This window comes from Engystomops pustulosus, chromosome 3 (genome assembly GCF_040894005.1).
Source record: "Engystomops pustulosus chromosome 3, aEngPut4.maternal, whole genome shotgun sequence".
Classification (NCBI taxonomy): domain Eukaryota; kingdom Metazoa; phylum Chordata; class Amphibia; order Anura; family Leptodactylidae; genus Engystomops; species Engystomops pustulosus.
In genome coordinates this window covers 174906317-174929308 of record NC_092413.1, presented here as the reverse complement: position 1 = coordinate 174929308, position 22992 = coordinate 174906317, and the positions used below count along the sequence as shown (strand labels likewise).

Here is a 22992-nt window from a genome sequence, read left to right as displayed (position 1 = left end):
ACCTGCACAGTGAAGCTCAGCCCCATTATAAAGTGATAAAATTATTACCTTTTGCCCTTCTTGGTGACGTCTCTGGGGGAGTCCTTATGAGAGGATCTGGATCGAGAACTATCCTTGTGCGACCTTTCAGACCGTTCAGATTTTGGTGAAGGAGATTTGCCTCGTTTACTGCTGCTGCTACGTGATGGACTGGGAGATCCACTGTGACGCCTTTTCCTAGGTGGTGGAAATGAAAGCAATTTCTTAGTAAGTGAACATGTTATATTATGGTTTTATTTACAATGCACAAAAAATTGGTAGTTGCCCATCATGTCTCAGTATTTGCCTCATTGCACTTTTAAGGTCCTTTACAGAAGACCATTCAGTAACTGTTAGGCTCCCTGCACACAACCTCAGCAGTGGACATGTACTATAAGCCCGGAGGACAGGGGGGAGAGTGAGCGCAGCTCTGTAAATCACAGCAGGTAAAGGACCTGCTCTATTTTTGTGGAGTGACCAGACAACTCGGAGACTGTGCGGTGAGACACAATGGGGCACATTAAGTTACCTGTCAGACGATAATGCAATGCGCCGCGATTCACTAAGATCACCCGCCTGATATCATGAATATGTCGCTTCCCCACTCAGGTCCGACAGAGTTCACCATCATTTAAGTGGTGCGTGTAAGTGCTAGGGCGTGCAGCAAATTTTAAAGTTAAATTCTGCGCTCAGTCCGATTCAGTCGGACCGTCTGACAGCACTCCCCCAATTTGTGTCGCATGGAAGCCAGCGCAGCAGTGCCAAATATGGATCAACCTGCACCAAAATCCCAGCGCAGACACCTGTTAAATAACTGTCCAAGCCATGAAATCCCTGAAAAAGGGGAACAGTCCGACAAAAGTCAGCAGTCTGACCCTTAGTAATTGAGCTCCATTGTGCTCAACACACGGTGACCGTGCACAATGCACAACTATGGTGGCTTGGAGCTGGCTGCCATCTCATTGCTAGCTTACAGCCCGCTCTCCCAGACGTGTGAATGAAGTCTAAAGCTATAGAGTTTATCATAAATTAACTTTATTAATAGAGGACCAATAGTAGTGATCTGTCACCAGAACATTATTTCCCATTGAGGATTTACTTTTCTGATTAAGGCAGTTCAACAAAGAAATAGAAGGAGTCATACATAGGGCAATGAAAGAAGCAGATGCTGCACTCCAGGGATTCTGGTAAGGGGAACCTGGAAGTCTTTTGATCGTGTACTGTGTGATCAATGGCGCCAGTGATCATAGAAATGACTTCCCAAGCCACAAACACAGGCAGGAACAGGACTTTCCCTAAAATTTGTGACCCAGGTAGCCAGCTCATACATGGGGCAGTGAAAACTGAGTGTGTGAGCCTATAGAAACACAGAATTAATAGATAGCACATGGAAAAATTCTATGTTCATGTGCAGAGAGTCCAAGGGTCTATGAATGCATGTCAGCTTGCCATGCATACAAATTAATGCCAACCCTGGTGGCTTTAGACGGGTCCCACCAGCCCATCACTAATGGGAGGGAAGACATGCCTAATTCAGTGATTGGCTAAGTAGCCTGCCTTTCGTTGTTGGGAAGGGGCCGGAAATAGAATGCAGTAGGTAATAATAAATCCACAAGTGGAGCGGCAGAGAAAAGGTAAGTCATCATTTTACTGCAACAGGATACAACACAATATAGAGCAACAATTCATAATAGGATTACTTTAAGCTTATTATGACATTTGCTCTATACTATGATCTTTATAAAATGGATGAAATATTGGAATGAGTTTATGTGAATATGCTGAAGCTTGCTGGTCAAATCTTTGTTACTGATCACACTTGCCTACTGAAATCGTAGTTCAGCTAAACTGTGCAGTACAAGGTGAGCTGGTGGATTCTTATTGTACTGCCACATTGTCTCATATTTCATAATCTTTTCTTTAAAAAAATGTTCACACACACATTGTTATTTTACTAGCCTTATTGTATACAGCTTCCATGTAAGCCAAGTATAACTTTACTCACCTCTCTTTTCTGGTTGGTGTATTCTCATCTTTCTTCTCTTTTGACCGGTAATCAAACTTCTCTTTGTCTTTCTTATCTCTCTCCCTTTCCATTTCCTTTTCTCGCTCCTGTGAAGAGATTGCAGCTGATTTCACTCTCCTAACAGTTACTGCCACCTTGTGGTATACTGAGGAAATGATCATTTTTGTCATATTTCATTGCTGCATCCACCACTGTAGAGAGCATCAGGGAAAATAGATAAAGCTGCGCTGGAACAGCAGCCAGGACTCCACCTATACAAGTTTATAATTGTATAGTCCTTCCTAATATTGTCTGCCAGGCGTTCTGCTCTAGTGAATAAAAGCTGAGAACTAATCATCTGTGCCCATTTACATGACAATAGTCTTATCTGGAGGAATCAATTTGTCAGAGCAGCTTCCAGTTTCACATAGGCAATCAGTGAGATGATCACTTTTGTAAGCTGAATGACATGAGACCCCAAAGCCCGGTGAATACTTGATAAGCCAGAGACTACAGGTATTATTACAGACACCCTACACCAGCGCTGTGTCTTCCCCATTACATTAATAGTCAATATGATGCTCTAATGAACTCGGGGAGAATGTCCAAGTGAATTTGAGTAGAACGGAAGAGTCCCAAAGGAACCAAATACGTGGCAGGATACAAAACTAGGGGTCACAAGGCTCCTGGAAACAATAGGACACTTCCAGCCACGTGAATACACACAGTATATCCCTCAACCTCCTCCATACTATGCTGTGAAAAAGCAATACCTGGAGGGGAATTGATGCAAGTTATATGGACACAAAAGCAGAATAAAATACATGCATACCCTCTGGAGAAGCTTGTCTCTGTAATGTTCAACTTGTTCCTGGATATTTTGTCCTGACTTCTTTGGTCTCTTACCAGACTCAATTTCATCCTGGAACTTCATTACCTTCAGCTAAAAAAAACAAAAAGTTAATTTAAAAAAAAGTTATTAAATAGGATTAAACCTTAACTTTAAATGGATTACTATGTTCCATTAAAGGGGTTGCACACATTCAGCAAACATATTTGAATATAAATGTTGTACAATTCCTCATATTTTTCTATATCTCTGATTGCTGTCATTCTATAGGAAGATTTATTATTTACTTACATTGGATGGAAACCTGTCCCTGTTCATGTGATGTCACACAGGTGCAAGAGCAGTTAGTATAACAGGGTAATCAGAGCTGTGTGTTATAACGGGGCATGTACCTGTGTGACATCACATGACCTAGAACCGGTATTTATCCACAGGAAGAAAAAAAAAAGTAAGCTTCCTATAGCAGGGCAGCAAGCAGAGGTCTAGATATCCATGGGGAAGTGACACAGAAAGTATATTGGATAATTGTATAACTTCACATTTTACAATCAAATTTATTTGCTGAAAGTGGACAACTCCCAGCTTTACTGAATCGCAGCAGTTGAAAATAGTCTGATCTTTCATTTAATATATCTTTCTATCCGTCAAAAGATTAAAAATTAGATATATAAACCTGGTCCACAGAGCCAGCAGCAGGCTACTTCCCATTGCAGCTCTGCTCCCATACAAGTGTATAGGCCATTAGTATGAAAATAGACTTGGTGGTGGGAGTGGAAACACTTTTTACTTTATATTAAAGGGATTGACATTAGACATGGTGCCTTTCAGAAAATATGGCCAGCTCTATAGTGAACCATCAAAGTTTCTATGTGTCAATCTTTATGTTATGGCTTACTGGCGTAGCGAGCATTAAATCAGGTTGACTACAGATACAAAACATTATTGGCTTCTAGAAAACTATGGATTTGCAGAAACCTATAACCCATGATCCCACCAAACGTAGCTCTACGTTTCAAAAATGACTAATGTGCTCCAGGGACACAGTCATTTCTTTTTATAAAGGTTGATTGAAACAACACAGTAAGTCGGCTGTATTGTTTCAACTGGAACACCCGTCAAGAAGTCAATAAATAACAGCCCCCATTGCAGTGTGCAGAGCTTTTTCTCACGGACCTCAATTTCTCGCAGTTTGGCACGCTTCTCTTCACTCATTTCAGAGTATTTCATGGATCTGGAATCTGACATGTCGTCTCGAATAGGGTTGTGATAGTAGTGTTGGTCCTCTGACTTAGAACTTTGGGTGTCATCTTCATCGTCCGTTTCCTCCTCTTGACTGCAAAAAAAATGTAAAATAAAATGAAGCATGTTCAAAGCAGTGAAGAACTGCATACAATATGTTTTGACATATAGATTATAACAAAATATTCTGTCATGGGCGAATGCAAATAATATATATACACAGGTGGTCCCTGATTTACAGACCAACCCCTCTGGTGAAAGGTCTCTGGAAACTTTACTTTAGTCCAGGGCTGCAATGATCAGCTGCAAGGTGTCTGTAATGAAGTATGATGATCCTTGTTCCCGTGACAGCATAAAACATAGTCATAGGGACAAAGATATTTTGTCTGAAGCTACAATTATAAAGTATAACGATTTTGACTTGCATACAAATTCAACTTTCAGATCCTATATTGTATGTAATATCGGGTATCAGCGTGACTCTAGAGCGCCACCTATTCATGTCCCAAGTCAGTCACTCCAGGATTGCCATCCTCCACTACAAGGCTCCCTTACCTGCTGCAGTGTGCAGGGAGCCGGGTAAAAACACGGAGCAGAGTCTACTTAGGAAAGGAGTTCTCTAGAAGTGCACTCAGCTCTGCCAGCACCCTGCAGAGCTATCAGAGTGCCTTCTGCAGCAGAGGACAGCAGGAGGTCTAATGAAGGACCCCAGACCTATCCACATCATTTGCCCATCAGTAATACTGATTCTATACACTGTACCTACAAGTAACCACAAGTACAGTGTATCACATGTGGGACAGGACCCTTTAAATGAAAGGCCCGATATCTATTGGGCGACACACAAGCGAAAAATTAATATTCATCTCATTACTAAATCCTAATATCTTAATCTAAAGGATAAGGCAGATTTAATAATTTCTTATTTCAAAAGGGTTCCCAACATCTGTAAAGATCAGCAGAATATTTACAAAAAAGCTAAATGCGTATATTGTAATAAGATACTTTACTCAAGAGATAACACAAGATTAAACATAACACAAGATTAAACAAATTTAACAATAAATTTTAATTGAATGACATATTTTTCCAATCTACATATTTGCTTTATTTGTAAATATTGTGCAACTCCTAATTGCTCATTACAACAAGATGTGCAGTAGGTAAAGTGCCCACATTTTGTGTATAGCCTTACTTTTGATTTTCTTCTTCATCAGATGCCTCATGCTGATCAAAAGCCTCCCATTTCGATGTTGTTACAGCTAAAACAAATCACAGCAAATTAGTTCATTCAACAGCCTGATTTTTCAGATATAATCTTAAAAATGTAGTTAAATATCACACTGGTATGTTGAGACATTAATAATCACTTAGTAAATTGAACACCCTACTATAAATCACAGGAGGTCCAACATTTTTTTCCCCTTGGCAATGGAGTTTTGGCATTGCATAAGAACTTCAGAATATTTGCATAAATATTAGGTTGCAGTTTTCTGCACAGTATCTTCCATCTTCATTCTTTGAAAGATCCCAGACTTTGAAGTTCAATTGATCAGCAAAATAAGGCAGAAGTATGTAATAACTCGCTATATCGTAGTGGGTAAAGTTCTCTAAACACAATTGCTATTTCTACCAATATATTGCCACAACCATTCACTCACCTTGAGACTCCAGCTCTGCTTCATCCACAGCTTCCCATTTAGATGGTGCAACTTTGAAAATTGGCTCATTTTTCTTTTCATCATTTATATCCACTTTATTGTAAAAGACAACACAATCTAATGTCAGCAAGTACCATGTGAGCAAAGTGATATTACTGTACAATCAAGTTAATAAATCCCTTACGTGGGACACCATCCAAGTCATCATCAAGAGCCTTTAATGGTACACCGTCCAAATCATCAAGGACAGCACCATCAATGGGAATTCCATCAACATCCTCCAAAGGAGCTCCATCCAGTTCTTCTTCTATAGGGGCACCGTCTAAGTCATCAACTACTTCCTATCACCACAAAATATACAAGAGAATGCTGTGAGCATCTTGGGGAAAAAGAAATGTTAAGGTTTCCTCTGTGAATAAGACTGCACTTACCTCGGGTTCCTTTTCTTCAATATTCACAAGACCAAGGAAAATGTTTTGGAGTTTGATCAAATAGGGCTCAGGATAAATGGCCCAGTCTTCCCAGGCACGGAAACACGCCATAACTCGTTGCTGCGTGAAGAAAAAATAAATAGGATTTTTAAAGCATATTTATTGTCCTGTATTTGAAACTGGAAATACAGGAATCAATGTGAAGTATGAAACTGCAACACATCCCCCCCCCCCTTTTTTGGCCTGAACAAACAACCAGCACTTGACAAGAGCTATTCCCAGCATGAGCGTTAATGCCATGCTCTACCATAAGCAACTTCAGAGTTGGCAGGAATAAGGTGCATTTAGTACGGTGCAGCAGATGTTTATTTCCCGTCAAGACACTGCCACTCCCAACCCCATCCTGCTTGAATTAGAGAGTGTAGGCTACAAATCCTAAAGCTTCACCAAGTCTGTTTTTATAATAACAATCTAGCCATTGAGGAGGGTCTGAGTGGTCAGTCCTCTGCTAATAGGAAGACATTTGGGAAAACTCATTATATTGGCTGGACTACCAAAAATGTACTGTGTGCACCAGGTGATAAAATTTTGGCACAGAAATATTCATAACTTTCCTCAAAAACCTAAACTTGTTCTGATTGTTTTCAGACATTTCTATAAATATAGAACTCTCTATAGACTGATATTATAGACATTAGGTATAGCGATACCTTGAAATGGAAATTACACATCCTCTGTACATATAAATGTTGACTTACCTTAAAGTTCTCTGACTGTAGGTGACCTTGAATGGCCCTGTAAGCAGCGTTCAAATCAGCAAAAATTTGGCACAATTTAGCTTCAAAACTGAAAAGAATAATTGAAATACTTTTTGCTCCATTCCATATGTAACAGTTTTCATAATTGCATTTATATCATTACATAATTTACCAACTTAAATATATTAAAGCAGTTTCACAATTTTCTCTTACCCCGGCCTTAGCAGGCCATTATAGTGATCTCAGAGGCTCCCGGCTGTCATAGGAGCTGAGGGCACTGTAAATATCTATAGACGCTGGTGATTGTTCATTCAGCATTTTTTAAAATTATTTTATCCCTTTTAAAGAAGGGCTGGCGAATTTTACAAGCACTGCCACGCCCTTATTACCCTTCCATCCTCAAAGGAATGAGGGTTTGGGTCACAAGCTATTATTATTTCATATGACAAGGTTATTGCTCTGTAACAGCTTATTTTTATTTGCATATGTTCCCCATAATCCGTAAAGCGCTGTGGAACATGATGGTACTTAATACATAAAGATTTTCATTATTATTGGCACACCATGATAACAATACAACCCAAAAGCCACTAGCATTTGAGCGACTCACAAAAAACCTTAAGGACTATCCACATATATGATGTATTCCACACGCCCCTGCACCACGACCATCAGTGGTGATAGGATCTTATAGATGCAGAGTAGCTCATATGCAGTTTCATATGGACATTCACCAAACCCTCCTTTAGTGATAAATCAAATTGTGTGTGTCTTGACCTCTGTGGCGGAGGCCCCACCGTACACCTGAGACCGACTCGCCAAACTCGATAGAACGCCGGTTAAGAACCACTGTTCTTAGCAATACATTTATTTTTATAGACTCAAGTATATATTACTATATATGTATGCAGCTAACATGCACAAAACAAATACTTACTATTTTCTATAGTATGATGCATTAGCTACTTTAGCTGAAGAGTTATACAAGACATCCGACACAAGGTAGAGCCTGGCAATCTGTAAAGAAATACACAGCAGCATGATAGTTTTACAATTTCTTGTTGTATAGAATGATTGCGAAGTAGTTAATAATGTTAGACTAAAACTAAGTTTACACATCAGGATTAACTCTGACACCTCATCCTCCCAATGGGAACAAATCTGCTTCTAGACTATGATCCAAGTAATCTAAATGTTGACCATTTGTAGATCTTGACATCTGATACAGAAAAAAATAATCAAGATTCGGGGTCTCGTAGATGTCGCAATCAAGTCAGATTTTTGCTGAAGAAGTGGAATGGGGTAAACAAATCTCATACATTTGCACGGGTCATAGAACAGTAAAATTATAGATTTTCTTTAAACACACACACACACACTTGCCCGTCCTCCTTTTCATCCTGATCCCAGTGCTGGTTGTCTTTAATCTTGACATGCCAAAAAGCAGTCCGATGTCCAGCACTCCGGGCTGCTAATTATGCACGCCCTCGGCACTCTCCCATGTTGGAGCGAGGGGGTGATGTCACACGGGGGCGTGAATAATTAGCAGCCTGCAGCGATTAACATGCCCCCACGCTCCAGGATTCTTTCTAGAAGTCTTTTTTTTTTTTTTTTTTTTTAAATGATCCCATCCTATCAAGAATAAAGCGCCAGGATAGGGATGAAGAGGAGGACAGGTTTGTTTACCTTAATGGAAGGATAACAAATAACGTTTACAGAGTATAAGAGACAACCTATACCTTTTTTGGGAGCGGTGTTTTGAGTATTGACAGCGATTCTGCAACGCAATCTACAATTTCTTCAGCCGCTTCTGCATGGTTAAGACAGAAAACCATTGCATCACCAATGTCGTTCTTCCGAGGCGTCAACCCACGTAACACTTCTTCTAACTTATCCCTTTGTCTAAGGAAAAAAAAAAAGCTGTTTAGGAAAAGGTAAAATAGAAACAAAAACTAATGTGGTGAACCAGCACAGTGAGGCGAGCAATACAGGCGAGAAAGAAAAGGCATTTAACCCTGTAATGGCTCAACTACTTAGAGAGAGGAAAATAAATTCTGTAAAAAAAACACCAGGCAACTGATCTGACTGACGGCGTCACCCGGCACTATTGAGGCAACATATTCCCGGTCCCCACACATACACCGAGTTGCCTGATATACTGAATCCCTAGTGGCTGAAGAGTGGCCCTTTTTTAATTGATTGAAATAAAAATTCAATATTTTAAGTGTTCTTTCTCTCAGGCAGGGAAACTGACACTTGAACACAAATCTCTCTTATCTATATTTTGTTTTGAATTATTTAAATCTTTAGACAACCCCTTTAAGAGTAGCCATCTCCTACTTAGCCTCTCCATATGCATACATACTCTTCCTTGAGGGATCCTTTTTTGATGGTCTCTTCAACAAACGTTTCCGTCTCCTGTTCCTCGGTCATGCCATGCAAGTATGGATTTAACGGTGGAGGCCTCCAGAAAGAGCCATTCTTAAACATTCGGAAGTCTTCAGTCTTCCATTTTGTAGGAGAGTCTCCCTACGTTAAGAGAAGCATGACAGATACTTACAAAAAGTAGTGGTTTTAGAAAAAAGGGGGTAACATTTTCACAAACATTTACCCCTACCAAACAACTCACACTTATAAAGGGCTCTGTGTAAACATCCCATACATAACTTTCTTGTCCATTAACCAAGTTGGCTCATTTTTGGTTAAATAAAAAAAAAAACAATTATTTTCTTTGTGATATGCAAATTACAATAAGTGCACTGTGGGAGTCTGTGGCTGGCCATTACACTGTGGCTTCACTGCAGTAATTCTGCTACACATTCCCCTTCTAGGAGTCCCCTGGGTCACATGAACTCAACACATGCAAACTAGTGATTTTGTCCGGCATGTAATTAAAAAGATTTTCCCACAAAACACGGGAGCGTGGGTCTGATGGGGTCTGAGGCGACTCACTCGGCAATCTTCATTAGCTCCATAGAGATGAGCGGACAGACAGACAAGCATGTCCATGCTGCTCCGCTCATCTCTGGGAGTGACTAGGGGTCCGACAGAGGTACCTTGGACCCCATCTGTCCTTCCGTTCTTGTAATTTGTGGGGGTCTCATCACCGCGACCCCAAATAATCGGCAAGTAAGGCCCTATGTTGTGGATAGGACCTAATCTGTTTCGTGGGAAAATCCCTCTAAGGCCTCAAATTCACACCAAGGTATTTTTGGGCTGTGTGTTAGACACCATTTCACTGGTTAGCACACGGCCCAATGCACTACATTGAGTTTGAAATCCTTTTCAGTCATCAGCATGTGAGTGGACGCACACAAATGACACTCTGGCTTAAAAGATCAGACCAGGGGTCCATTGTGACCTGGTATTGCACATGTGCGCAGGTAGCATAATGCAAAGGGAGAAGGGACAGACTAAAGCCGAGATAGACAGAGAGGCTTTGGGCAAGAAGGGAAACCAGAGCCTTGTGCACCCCAGAAATGCCCATAGTGCACATATGTTATTTGCATATTACTAAAGAGCCTGCCTCAGGGAGAATCGTATTACTAAATATTGAAAATGATCTTCCTGTCACGATTTGGTGTGGGATACTTGCCTGCAATATTGAGTAAAGCTTCCATCTGTAATACACATGCGCCGGTGTCTGGTTTTCAAAAAGGAACCTGTACAAGACATGTTTCGATAGTAAAGATCATAAATAGTAAGTAAAGCTGAAGACACTTTTTCTTCCAGTATTATTATTATTATTATTGGATTGTACCAATACAGCTGGATAATCCAACAATACCTGAACATTGGATTGTTGATTTCTCTGTTCATAATCATGGCTTCAAACATTGGACCCTCACGCACCACAAACTCGATCATGCGATGGATCAGAGCGAGTAAATTCCTACAACGACAGCAGAGTTAAAGAAAAATGTATTCACACCCCACTTACTAGGTTTGCTCCACCTAAGGCCTATACTGGCAACTAGTGTCTCTGCAATGTGTTATCATACTGCATGGAAATGACAACTGAGTGAGTGTGTCCACTGTTAAAGGGGCTGTGAAGATAAGCTAGGCTTGGCAGGTCCCGCAGAAGCATGGGAAAACAAGCTAACCAGTTAGACCTTATTCACACGACCGACATTTGTTACGTGCTCTACAGCATCCATGAAAAAATAGAACATGCTCTATTTTTGCAAGGTTTGGGCACTTGAGTCTGTCTTTAAAACCCAATTTTCGGAGGGACGATAAGGGATTGAAGTCTGAGAAACGTCATGACCGTCGTGTGAATATGGTCTTAGACTACATGGCTGTCTAACAAGGATATCACTACAGCAACCACATGCATGCTGAAAAGGATTTCCACCTAAAACTAATTAATATGGTATGTCAATGTTCGATTTGGGTAGAAATCCATTTTTTAAATAATTTCCTTCTTATTAAGAAAAAAAGGCTACTTCAGTGAAAAGTCGGAGGAAGGTGGATACTAAGTGGAAATTGCAATACTAGCAGAAAATACCTGCATGGTTTTATTGGGAACTACGATTGTATATCCAGGTGATTTCTGTGCTGTCAGAGCATCTTATTACAAAGTCCTGTGCATGTCTCCTTTAAGGTTATAACTGCAAACGTGGTGGAATTTATGCAATGATAGAGGGCAGAGGGCAAAGCTCACCCTGGATTCTGCACCCAGGAAATAGTTTTTTATGCAGTATGTAGATCGATAAGGCCTCATGCACAAAAACAAGATGCTACAACTTGGGTGCAGGAGAGAGGCGAGGTGAGCGCTCCTCTGCATAGAAAGACCGGTGTGCGGCACCGTAATACGGCAGAATATAAGACGTGTCTTATATTTTTACATGCACAGTCACGGTGCGGTGAGACAGTGTGCGCACACCGGACGGCGACCGGGTGCCATAGAAGTCTATGGGGACTGATCACCCTTGTAAAGAATGGCTGGACCATTATACGACCGTTTGTGTCACCCCCTCATCCTCATAGTCTGTAAGCTCTTGTGAGCAGGGCTCTCACTCCTATTGTTCCATATGACTGTTTGTTCTTTGTAATGTAATATAGTTGTATATGTCCCCCTATGATTTGTAAAGCGCTACGGAATTTGATGGCGCTATATAAAGATTATTATTATTTATCAGGCCGAAAATTGTGCAGCCCCTGATGACAGTATGCAATAGGCCTATAAATTCTCCAGAATGTCCCAATGACATTGCTGCCGGGCATCCAATGTGTCAGGTAAGATCGTCCAGGGTTAGTAAAAGCTGATCCAACAGCACAGAAAACTTTTTCATAGTAAATCACTCTATTTTAAAAACAAATTGTCTGAAGTGAACTTGTTGCCCTATTTCTGTGCATTATATAAGAAGCGGAGGTCTGCGATTTATAGGTTTTTATGATTTATAAACCTTGGAGAGTACGGATCGCCCAGTCCACACACAATGACGGCCACCCTGTACAAGTCACAGAAGTCTAGCAGTCGTCATGAGTGGCCAGGGAATTCTGGACTATCACGGTATCTAATAGGAGTGCTAATAATAAAAACCCATAAAATCGGAATATAAAAGGGGTTGTACCAACTATTTAAGTTATCTCCTACAGGATAGAGGGTAACAAGTTAAATCGGTGAGGGACTCAGCAGCTTCATCAAGATGTTAAACCCCCCAGCATTACAGAGGACAGGGTCCCATGGTCACTAATGGATGAAGCAGCAGGACATGCTCCAGTCATTGGTATGGCAGTGTACACTGCTAGAGGGACAGGGAATGTTAGAGGTCATGCTCGTCCTGCCACTCCACCTATTAGTGAGAATAGGACCCCTGTTCTTCAGATTGCTGGTGGTCCCCATCAGTCAGACCCACACTGATCAACTTGTCCACAGTTCTGTGTATAGAGCATAACATATAGTTGGTACAACGGCTTTATCTTCTCTCTCCTGACAAGGATAAAACACTCATAAAAAGGAGACCCTTAACTTTTATATAAATTAAAGCCAAAATGAAGGGAAAAAAAATAAATAAACTGAACCACAAATCCTCTGTCACAAGCAATATACTTTGATATGTGCTTATAAACACAATTTTCATAGTCATATTTCAGGTCCACATTTAATTGCAATTACTACATTTCCTTTTTTACCCCTATGATCTGAGTTGGAAAACAGAGGAGAAAAAGAAATCCTAATTCTTTCAACAGGGAGTCTCCCCCATTTTTGGCACAATATCATTCTAAAAAAAGAAAACGACCCCTCCCCCGTAAAATATGGACATGAAATATGAATATACTGTTGTGTATTAAAAATGTACAGTGATTTTCTCATTAAGGTCACCCCTATCCACAGGACACATCCACTGATCACCGAGAGTCCAACTCCTGGGTCCCAATAATCTTAAGAACAGAGGTCCAAAAAGTACCCAATGTAACTGAAGCAGCGGTGTGTATGTGCAGCCAATGCTCCATTCATTTCTATCAAACTGAATGGGGCAGCTGACCCAAGTTTCCAACAGAAGTAAATGGAGATGTGCTCCCACATGGGCACCATTGTTGCATTTACATAGGCACTTGCAGACCCCTGTTCTCAGTGGGGGTCCCAGTAATTAGACCTTGGGTGATCACACACTTATTCCCCATCTTGTGAATAGGGAGTTGGTGTCATTTGCAGCCGAAATAAAATCACCATCACTTTCCCAATAACATTTGGATGCTGATTTTACATATTGTTCTTTATAACAAAAAAGTCAAATCGGAAAGAAGGGTATCACAAGGAAGCTATAAAAAATGTATAAAGTAAAAAAGTGGGAAGGCCATCAAAAAAACACTAGCTATGTGGCACATTGGTGCACTATAATCTGCAACATTTCCAGAAAAGCACCAATACATTAAAAAAAAAAAAAAAAAAAAAACTTTATAGGTTAAAACTAGGGGCTTATATTCCTTTATCGATAACAAAAGGCCTCTCGCTTTTAGAGTGGGGAACATACAATTCATATGGTCCTTAAAATGTTAAAAGAGACACTACATTTTGGCCAATAGTAAGGAGCTTCAATTATGACAACAACCACATTTATTGGAGTCGATCGTACCAATGTCTGGTCAAAATACTTTCCCAATCCTTCCCTTGATGTTTTCCTGGTCCCCCGCTGCCGCAGACCGTTCAGCTGTGGTGTTGCTCACCAAGGCCAATGTCAAAGTCTTTGGGAATTTGAGTCTGATTCATTCACTTTAAGTGTGGTTGCTTTTAGGTCTTGAAGAAAAGACTGTACTTCACTGAGCAACAGAATACTGACCGACCTACACAAGTACTGGGACACAATCACTTAAGTCTCTTAGGGAGGGGGGTGGGGAGTCTTCTGAAAGACGAAGGCCACCAAGCAGAAAATATGGAGGAAATTCAAATTTTTCCCCGGAATGGTGGATGAAGAGACAGTCTTCTGGAAAGGCTCCACTGTATCAGGCATACTCTTTGTATGTAGCTTATCAGAAGGGTAAAGGAAATTCACTACATTCATTTATAGGAATTAAAAAATCAAGCTTAAACATTTTCTACTGTGAAAAGTATTTTTAGACACTGTTCAGAACAAACCTCAGAAAGGAGCCTAGTGACTTCCATGAATAAGCAGTAGACACGAGGTAAGGAGGGCAGTGATCCTTGTTACCCAACCTCTATCCTGTGATTTTCTAGGAGGGTCAGTGGCCACTGTGAATATGGCAAGGTTTCAGAGAATTCACAAAGCCACAAAAAGTTATTTAAGGCACCACTAACACACTGACAAATAAGGGGGAAATCATTAAGACTTGAGTTTAAAATACCAGTCTTAAAATTCCCACCACTGGTGCTCAAGTGCCTCCACTAAGAGGTTCAAGCCTCTAAATAAATACGGACTGAGATTAGTAAACCCGGTGACCTGGGCATTCAATTCTCTGCCTGCCCACCCTCCCCGCCCAAACTGACAAGCTGGGAGGGGGATATTTATGTGCCTTCTCCGCCAGAAAACAGGGGGAGAATAATTAATGAATCTCCCCCTAAGTGTCCTGTCCGTACTCACTAAGTTGCTTGCGTGCGGCAGCTCCATTCAATAGTATGGGAGCATCAGGTATTGTCAATAATAGCGCTCAAATATCTCAGGAAGTCTCAGATGGTAAATGGGAATGCTGAAAGTAGCTGTGCTCTGCAATTCCAAAAACTCACAAACTATTGCATAGAGCAGCCTCTGCAGCTTCACCAATTTACAAAAATGGGAACCCTGTTCTATGGGTTCAGTCCCAGCATCAAGTGCTCCACTGATTAGAGTGTTATCCCCTATCCTGAGAAGAACTTGAAAACTAGGTAACACTGAAGCAGGAGACCACACATCTGAGCTGTTCTTGGTAAGAGGGCCTGCTAGAGAGGTTGGGGGCTTGGCTTGAATGACATCTATCACCAGGTCAAGAATTGTAAATAAGACAGACAGACATTCTGGTGTGTGCCCTCTCTGGAAGGATCTGCGGTTCTTTTAGCTTAAAGCTTTAAAAGTTATGCAAATGAGCCTGATGGGCTCCATTAACTGCTATGGAGCCTGGAGCCCCTCAGACTCATTTGCATAATTTTAAAAGCTTTTTTCTCCCTTAAAAAAAGGGGCATAAGAAGCTAAAAGAAGAGCAGTACCTGCCAGAGGGGGCCCACACCTGTATGTCGGCGTGCTTGTTATACACTTGATCTGGTGATAGATGTCCTTTAATTAAAACTCCAAGTTTCCTTATTGCAGTCTCCTTCTGCATTTGGACTACATAATCAGCAAATTACATACATATTCTCTGCGAATGTTTGATATGGATCATGCAGACAATGCTTGCACACTGACAGCAGGGGAAAACATACCATGTTACATTAAACATTCATTTTTAGATTAGGGTGTTCCTCCAACATACATTAAAGGGTTCTCTGATAATAAAGGAAAACAACCACTGGAAAAAAGGGTACAAATACAAAGTTATAACTGGCAGCATGAAGTGCGGGGACAAGATGTCCCGCGCTGCAAATTATGCATGCCCCCAGCACCTCCCTCTCCCATGCTCCCAGCGAAGTGAATTAAGGCCCCAGTGCCAGACATCTTGTCCCTGTGCTCCCAATTAGATGTTTGTTTTCAAGGGGATCCTGGCGGGTCAAGACTACCGGAGGATATCGCCTGGATCCAGATTAAGAGGAGCGGAGGTGAGTATTTGTAGCTTTTTTTTTTATTATTTTAATTGGTTGATTTCTTAAAAGAAATGTCCATTAATTGCATAAAAATAGAAGGGAAAAAAAAAAAAAACAACAACACTCAACGCTTCAATAGAACTCCTAGTTTCCAGCAGCATAGGCAGCAGTCTGTGGTGTGGCAGAGATGGCATCATGAACACTGCATAGGCAGCTAAGCCACACATTGGCCTTGTGTACACGATGTCATCACTTCAGACCAATGTTTTTAAAAACATTTGTTTATTTTTTTTTATGCAAATGCTACGCCTATTAAATCTGAATTATTTATAACACAATTCTTTAAAACACAGTGACAGCAATTTCATATGGAAGGAACATAACATACAGCCGCTGACAAATAATAAAGGGAATATCAGAATTCTGATAAGTATGCTTTAACAGAGAAACGTTTCATTAAAATGTAACTAAACTTAATACATTTATAAATGAATAGTAGAGGTATAATAGTAAACTTTGTAAGGGATTTTAGCAACAAAAAAAAAAAAAAAATACATCCATGCGTCCTAATTTATTTATCTGCCTTTCTTCCTTATTGAAGCAGTTTGTGTAAGGCCCCTTTCACAATGCCATTGCGGGGACGTATATCCAGTTGGTTATACATTCCCAAAGACTACTATGGCCTCTGGCTGCAGTACGGTACTGTGCATGGGGAAAAAGATGTAACATGCTCCCTCTTTTCCCAAAAGTAATGCCAGGCACCATTCCTCGATATGGAGGGGAGGGGTGAGCAGCTCTCATCCCTCTTCCTGCACACAGCTATATGCTCACCCGGGCTACAGGCGGCCAAGCATACAGCAGTGTTAAGGAGGTCTGAATAAGCTTTTCCTCCTGCATCCACTGTCAGCTGAGAGATAAAGGAGCCTGATAAAGTGTCTAATGACTTAACGATTCATCTTTCTGTGGAGATGAGATTGAGGAAAATATTCTCTATCTATAGAAATCTTTAGGCTCCTTCCCTTATCCATCTGCTGTCTATGGAATAGTAGATGCACTGCACACTGCAGGAGAAAAGGGGAGCAGAAAAAAAAAAAAATCAAAGAAGATGCTAGAAGTACAAATAAAAAATTAAATGATTAAATTATTCTAGTTTAGAATTTTATACCTGCTTAAAGCACAAGTCAACTTTAATTTCACAAGGCTGTGTTTACACTAAGATACTGGCTTCCATTACCTCCGAAGTCAACAAGGGGCTGTGTGACTGATCTTTTAGTGGCTTTGGTTTATAAGAGGTCAGTCACATGACAGATCTTGATGAGTCCATCTGGCTTCTGGTGTTTTTGACAACAGGAATAGTGCTGCTTACCGTGCAATACTTGTTGCCAAAAATAACATTTGTGAAGAGACATACATAGTGCACATAAATAACTTGTAACTTCTATTGCTCAGTGAAGTCCAGTCCCCCCCATCAAGACAGACAACCATTTCTTGTTCTGGGGGATATTTTCTAAGTCATATGAGTAATAATAAAGAAAAAAAATGTACCTTTCTGTTGGGATAACCACTTTGACTATGGCTTGCGACAGAGTCTGTATATGAAGTCACATCAGATAATAAACATAGAATATGTGAGTATTGTTAACAAATAACAAGCAAAAATATACATATTCATTTAAAACACTAAATAACTAGTACAATTTTTTGCAGGCACCAAGCACCTTAGATACAGCGCCAGTGCCTATGAAGTGGAAGATGGCAGGAATGCCCTGACATAACATTAAAGCAGTACTACACTGGAAATCACAAGGGAAAGTGGGTGATACATACTGAGCAATAGCCTATAAACTATGACAGGGTTACTAAATACATCATATTCCTCGTCTATCTCTAGACCCTAAACAATAAATAAAAGGAAAAAGCTACATACAGAGCTTGGTTAAATTATACTAATTTGGTTAACAAAACAGAAAATTCACCAAATCAATAAATGGGTCAGGTAAAATACATTAAGAGCTCATTCCCACAACAGGGTGGGGGAGTCAGTGCGACCAATTAGTGGTGGCACACGAGTGCAGTAAATGCAATACTTAACGGCTCAGAGTCCACAGCCTGCAATGAACTGTGTGACTGATCAATTAAAAAGCATAGAAATTTCTAGAAAGGGCCGTTTCTCATGGATCAGCAATAGTTAAAAGGACATCAACAACCAAGATGAAGGACTGTAAACCAAGCACACTTACATGCTACTGTGGGCCCCTCTGGCAGGATTCACCCCTCTTTAAAGAGGTTTTGCCACAAGTTCAAATTAGGGCCCAACTTACTGATCGGTGGGGGTCTCAGTGAAGAGACCCCCACAGATCACGAAAACGTGATGAATGATGGATGAATGATGGAGCGGTACGGTCATGCGCAGTAGTCTGCTCCATTACTCTCATGGAGTGACGAGGGGTCTGACTGAGGTATGTTGGACCTCATCGGACCCCTCGTTTTCATTTTTCATGATCTCTGGGGTCTCGTCACTGAGACCACCACCAATCAGCAAGTAGCCTAAGGGGCTCCTGGCTACATAGATGTCAACGGAGCCTGCAGCCCCTCAGGTTCACTTCTATAAATTGAAGAACTTTTTTTTTTGTAAAAACCATGGCATAACAAGCTAAAAGAAGAGTTGATTCTGCCAGAGGAGTCACACAGCAGCATGTTAGTGTACTAGGTTTACAATCCTCCACCCTGGTGTTAGATGTTCTTTACAGAGAACCCAAAAACATAGATACCAGTCCAATTAAAAAAAAAAAAAATTAAAAATTGGCTCAAAAATTGGCCTCTATGCTAAAAGTTTTCATGAACTCTATACATCTAAAATTACATTTTAAAAAATAGCTTAAAAAAAAAATTAAGTCTTCTGTCTATCAGAAGTGTCCACATCTCCTATGCAGACTGCAGACCTATGTCTCTCCATGGTAACAGACAACAAAGAAACCCTTTCTAGTCGCATCCTGCAGTAATTCACTTCCTTCCATAGGTCCAAACCTATGGCATAAATTTGGCAGAAGGAAGTGTTGTTGCAGGACCAGACTACACAGGACCAATTGTGGTCTCTAACCAGAGAAATGCATAATTCTGCATAGTGGCTGCAATCACAAAATTGAATATATTTAACAAAGACTATTTGCAAATGATTGTGGAACAAACTGATGAAAGTTTCTCTTATTTTAGAGTTACTACTCTCCCCCTAATAGTAAAAGGATGCAGTAATTCCAAGCAGCTGAACCCCTAGAAATGGCCCAGAAAAAGGTTTACATAAAATTATACGAGAACCCGTAAAGAACAGAATTATTTTAACCAAGCCCTGTATGTGTCTGAATACTAAACAAAGACTCCAGAAACAAACTATTACATCCCAGGATTCAAAATACTTTCTAGGGCGAATTAAGCTATTTCCCAAACAAGCTATGAAACAACATTCTCCAGCCTACAAATACTCAATATATGTATTCTCACATTATAAGAGGAGCTACATATGTAAAAGCAAGGGGGAACGACTACTGTAGAAGAAGTACTAACCTGTATGAACTATAGGTCGACACACGTGTGTGTATATAGTTGGTACAGCTGAGCAGAAGGACTATATGATATTATTCTAAGTGTGTAATCTATGGAAATTACTCCTGTGATTGTGAGGCAAACTCTCTTAAGCCAATTACCTTCTCAAAATCCTCCTTATTTTTCGGTGGTGGTAACAAAGGTGCATTAGGATTCTTGAGACGTTCTCTGGGCTGGGCATTAAACGGCAGACCAGATGGAGGGGGTGGAAGGGTGTGCTCCATCATAGACGGTGGGATGTATATCGGGTGGGGAGGGATAGGCACTGCTTTTCCCCACCCGAGCTTCATTTCAAAGGACATGACCATTTTACCTGATGTGAACAGAAGAGGAAAAAAAAAAAAAAAAAAAAGACGAGTTATTTAACATTTGGTTTATGGCAGTAGACAAAAAATTTCAGGGTATTTATAGGACCGGTTAGAGCTGAGATACAAGGTAAAGAGGATAAACCAAACATTATGAAAAGGTGGTACCAACCAGGCTACCTAAGCCTGGTTATACGATTTAAATACAAAGCAGTACCATACTATGTTAGAAAGCAGAAAATATTTATTTTTCTCACAATGTATGCAATTCTTCAGACATATAATAAATATATTATATAAACACTGCAAATAAAACTATTTCAGGGCCGTCCCCATGCACCCTTTAAGGCACTTTCTACAGAGAAGAGGTTTCCATTAGCCAGTGGACCTTCACCTAGAACAGATAAGCCACAGCATGTAGCCTGTGGCAGCCCAATTACCAAAAATCTAAAAGCTCTCTTTTTTTAAAAATTCACATAAATTAGGTTTAAATATTTTTATTACCGTTCAGATTTTTCAGTGCTCTTTCTGCATCACGTCTGTTCATGAAGGCGACAAACCCACAATTCCTTTCTCGTGCCCGCTCCTCGTCTGTTCGAGGCCACATAATTTTAACACTAGCCAATGGGCCAAACCTCCCAAATTCCTGGCAGAGCATTTCTTCATTCATCTGTACAAATCAATACATTTCATATAAATATAGAGGCACCCAGAACATAAACAGACACAAAACAATGGATCTGCAGTACATTGTGTTCAGCTGTGATGACAGCAATAAAAATATGCTACAAACACAGCCAGGAATGGGACCTGCTGCGTTTTCATCAATAGAGCAAAATGAAAGTATATTCAGGCACACATTTATCATTGTTAAGAGTAAAAATAATAACTTTTCAACAAATTCCACATAAAACCACTAGCAGAGTGTGTGTGTATGTAGAATAACATTTCAGTCCTATTCTATATGTTCTTTGCAGGTGTGTGTAATTTTTGGTTGTTTTTAAGCTGCTGTCACTTGGATACTGCTCACTGCACCACCTCCTCAAAATCAGGAACAAAGGAAGAGCAGAACACAAGTATTTGGTGAGAGAAGATATTTTAAAACTTTTCTTACAGGTAACTTGTGCTACTGACTACTGAAAAGTTACTCGAAACTCAAGCGGCAATTCAAATGACAAAGATCTTACATTAGTCTTGAGACCCATAACCCAAGTAAAATAAGTAGGAGGACATAGCTTGTCCATGAAATCACGTCAGTCTTGGCTAGCACAGTACTGGTTCCCACAAAGGATAGCCCTCTATTTGTTGACGCCTTTAGTAATGAGTGCTGTTTTTGCAGAAGCAAGACCTCCTTACTGCTTTGCATGTCAGGACGCACATGGCTGTCAAATTGCCGAAAAGGGGTCTAAACACATACCTTTAAGTATTAAGTGTTAATACCAAAATACAATAAAATATAATCGGCACTACCTGAGGGTTGATGTTTCCTAGATATAAATTAGTTGTGCTAGGATCTCCAACATCATGCGATCCAGGGGCATAGTCATCAAGAGCTGGGCAAGACAGAAAAAGAGTGTTAATATACAGAAGTATGTAGGACGTGGCAACTTGTAGGTAATATACTAAAATGGGTACCACCAGAGGCTCTACTTCTTCTTGATTGAGGATCCACTGTGGGAGGGGGAGAAGCACACAAAAATTACACAAAATTCAGAATCATGAATATTTAAGAGAAGCATTCCAGAATAGTTGGCACAAACACTGTCCATCAAATTTAAGACAGACACTCTTATGACAGAAAGGGGATGACAGGGAAGTGGATATTCATAGTTGCCCTGACCACATTTTCTGCTTTAGAATAATTCAACAAATAGGAGGTGAAAAGATAAACTAGACAGTCTTACACTTTGCCAGATTTTCTTTCTAGCTTTAGACATTTTGATAAATATGCTGCAGTATACGATGGTCCAGCCAAACTTTGTACGCTTGTACTTTTGGACCACTTTAGTTCCTCTGTTCAATATTTGGTCAATTAAGAAAGACGACATGCATTTTCCTGTCATTGCCCTGTATACACATATCATAATGTTACAGAGAAAGGGGAAGAAAATGTGTGTGTGTCTCTGTTCAATAATCTAGACAAAAGTATATTCAATGTTTGATGTATTAGTAACCATTGGTCAACCCTTTTAACACCACACTAAAATGAATAGGTGGAAATTAAGACAGAGGTCTTTTCCACATTATTGAGAGAAACATTTATTGAGCAATGGAAAGCATTTATCTTGCCACTGCATTGTTGCATAAAATATATCTTCTCTAGTCAATTTGGTCCAATTAGCACTTAGAAAAAGGAAGAAAACAAATATTTCTTACGTGGTCGCCTCGGTCCTTCACCATCTGTTTGTGGAGGTTCAAATCGGCTTGTTCTACCTTTTGTTTTATGTCGTTCATCCCGCTCTTCCTGAATTCTAAAAAAAAGTAAGCAAGTGGAAAAATAAGAAACCATTAACCTTATTCGGACCCTACAGGGATTTTCCAATAGAGATTTTTTTTGTTTAATACAGTCTTTATAGTTTTTTAAATCTCATGATCAGTGTAACAACTGTAAAAGGTGTGGGCGCTGCTTTTCAGCTGACAGAAAGGTAGTCATTGCAACATATGATATCACAAAAAAGGCCAGGACTCCGTGTCCACTAGGCTGCTCAGTCGGATCTCACCAGCACCCAGGTCCATTTCCACTGACCTATATTAAAATGTTACTCCCATCTGGGAATTCACCTGTAATTTAATCTGCATACATACATTTCTTCAATTAGTTATTTGAAAATATTTATCTGTGTGAAGATAATTTCCAACATTTCCATTGCACCAATTCACAAATAGTTTTTGCATGTGAAATGGTCGGGATTTCCTGCATGTCCTGCGGTAATGGGCAATGATTCCCGGT

The 22992-nt window shown here is 40.2% G+C and overlaps 1 protein-coding gene across 2 annotated transcripts in view; it reads right to left on the bottom strand.

The window, feature by feature from the left end:
- The window catches only part of U2SURP (U2 snRNP associated SURP domain containing), a 38031-nt gene that overhangs the window by 2153 nt on the left and 12886 nt on the right, over positions 1-22992 (bottom strand). Inside the window, exons 6-25 of one of the 2 annotated variants that reach the window (XM_072143074.1) lie at positions 22419-22513; positions 21678-21713; positions 21513-21595; positions 20547-20712; positions 19839-20050; positions 17683-17726; positions 10750-10854; positions 10558-10624; positions 9328-9491; positions 8702-8864; positions 7900-7979; positions 6963-7050; positions 6205-6324; positions 5958-6114; positions 5774-5866; positions 5308-5374; positions 4047-4206; positions 2856-2966; positions 2024-2130; positions 49-216 (exon numbers count right to left, since the gene is read on the bottom strand). In XM_072143074.1, the coding sequence (XP_071999175.1) occupies positions 49-216; positions 2024-2130; positions 2856-2966; positions 4047-4206; positions 5308-5374; positions 5774-5866; positions 5958-6114; positions 6205-6324; positions 6963-7050; positions 7900-7979; positions 8702-8864; positions 9328-9491; positions 10558-10624; positions 10750-10854; positions 17683-17726; positions 19839-20050; positions 20547-20712; positions 21513-21595; positions 21678-21713; positions 22419-22513 (2286 nt within the window). Of the gene's footprint in view, positions 1-48; positions 217-2023; positions 2131-2855; positions 2967-4046; positions 4207-5307; positions 5375-5773; positions 5867-5957; positions 6115-6204; positions 6325-6962; positions 7051-7899; positions 7980-8701; positions 8865-9327; positions 9492-10557; positions 10625-10749; positions 10855-17682; positions 17727-19838; positions 20051-20546; positions 20713-21512; positions 21596-21677; positions 21714-22418; positions 22514-22992 lie in introns of those variants that run through there. The other variant, XM_072143075.1, reaches the window with a different exon arrangement.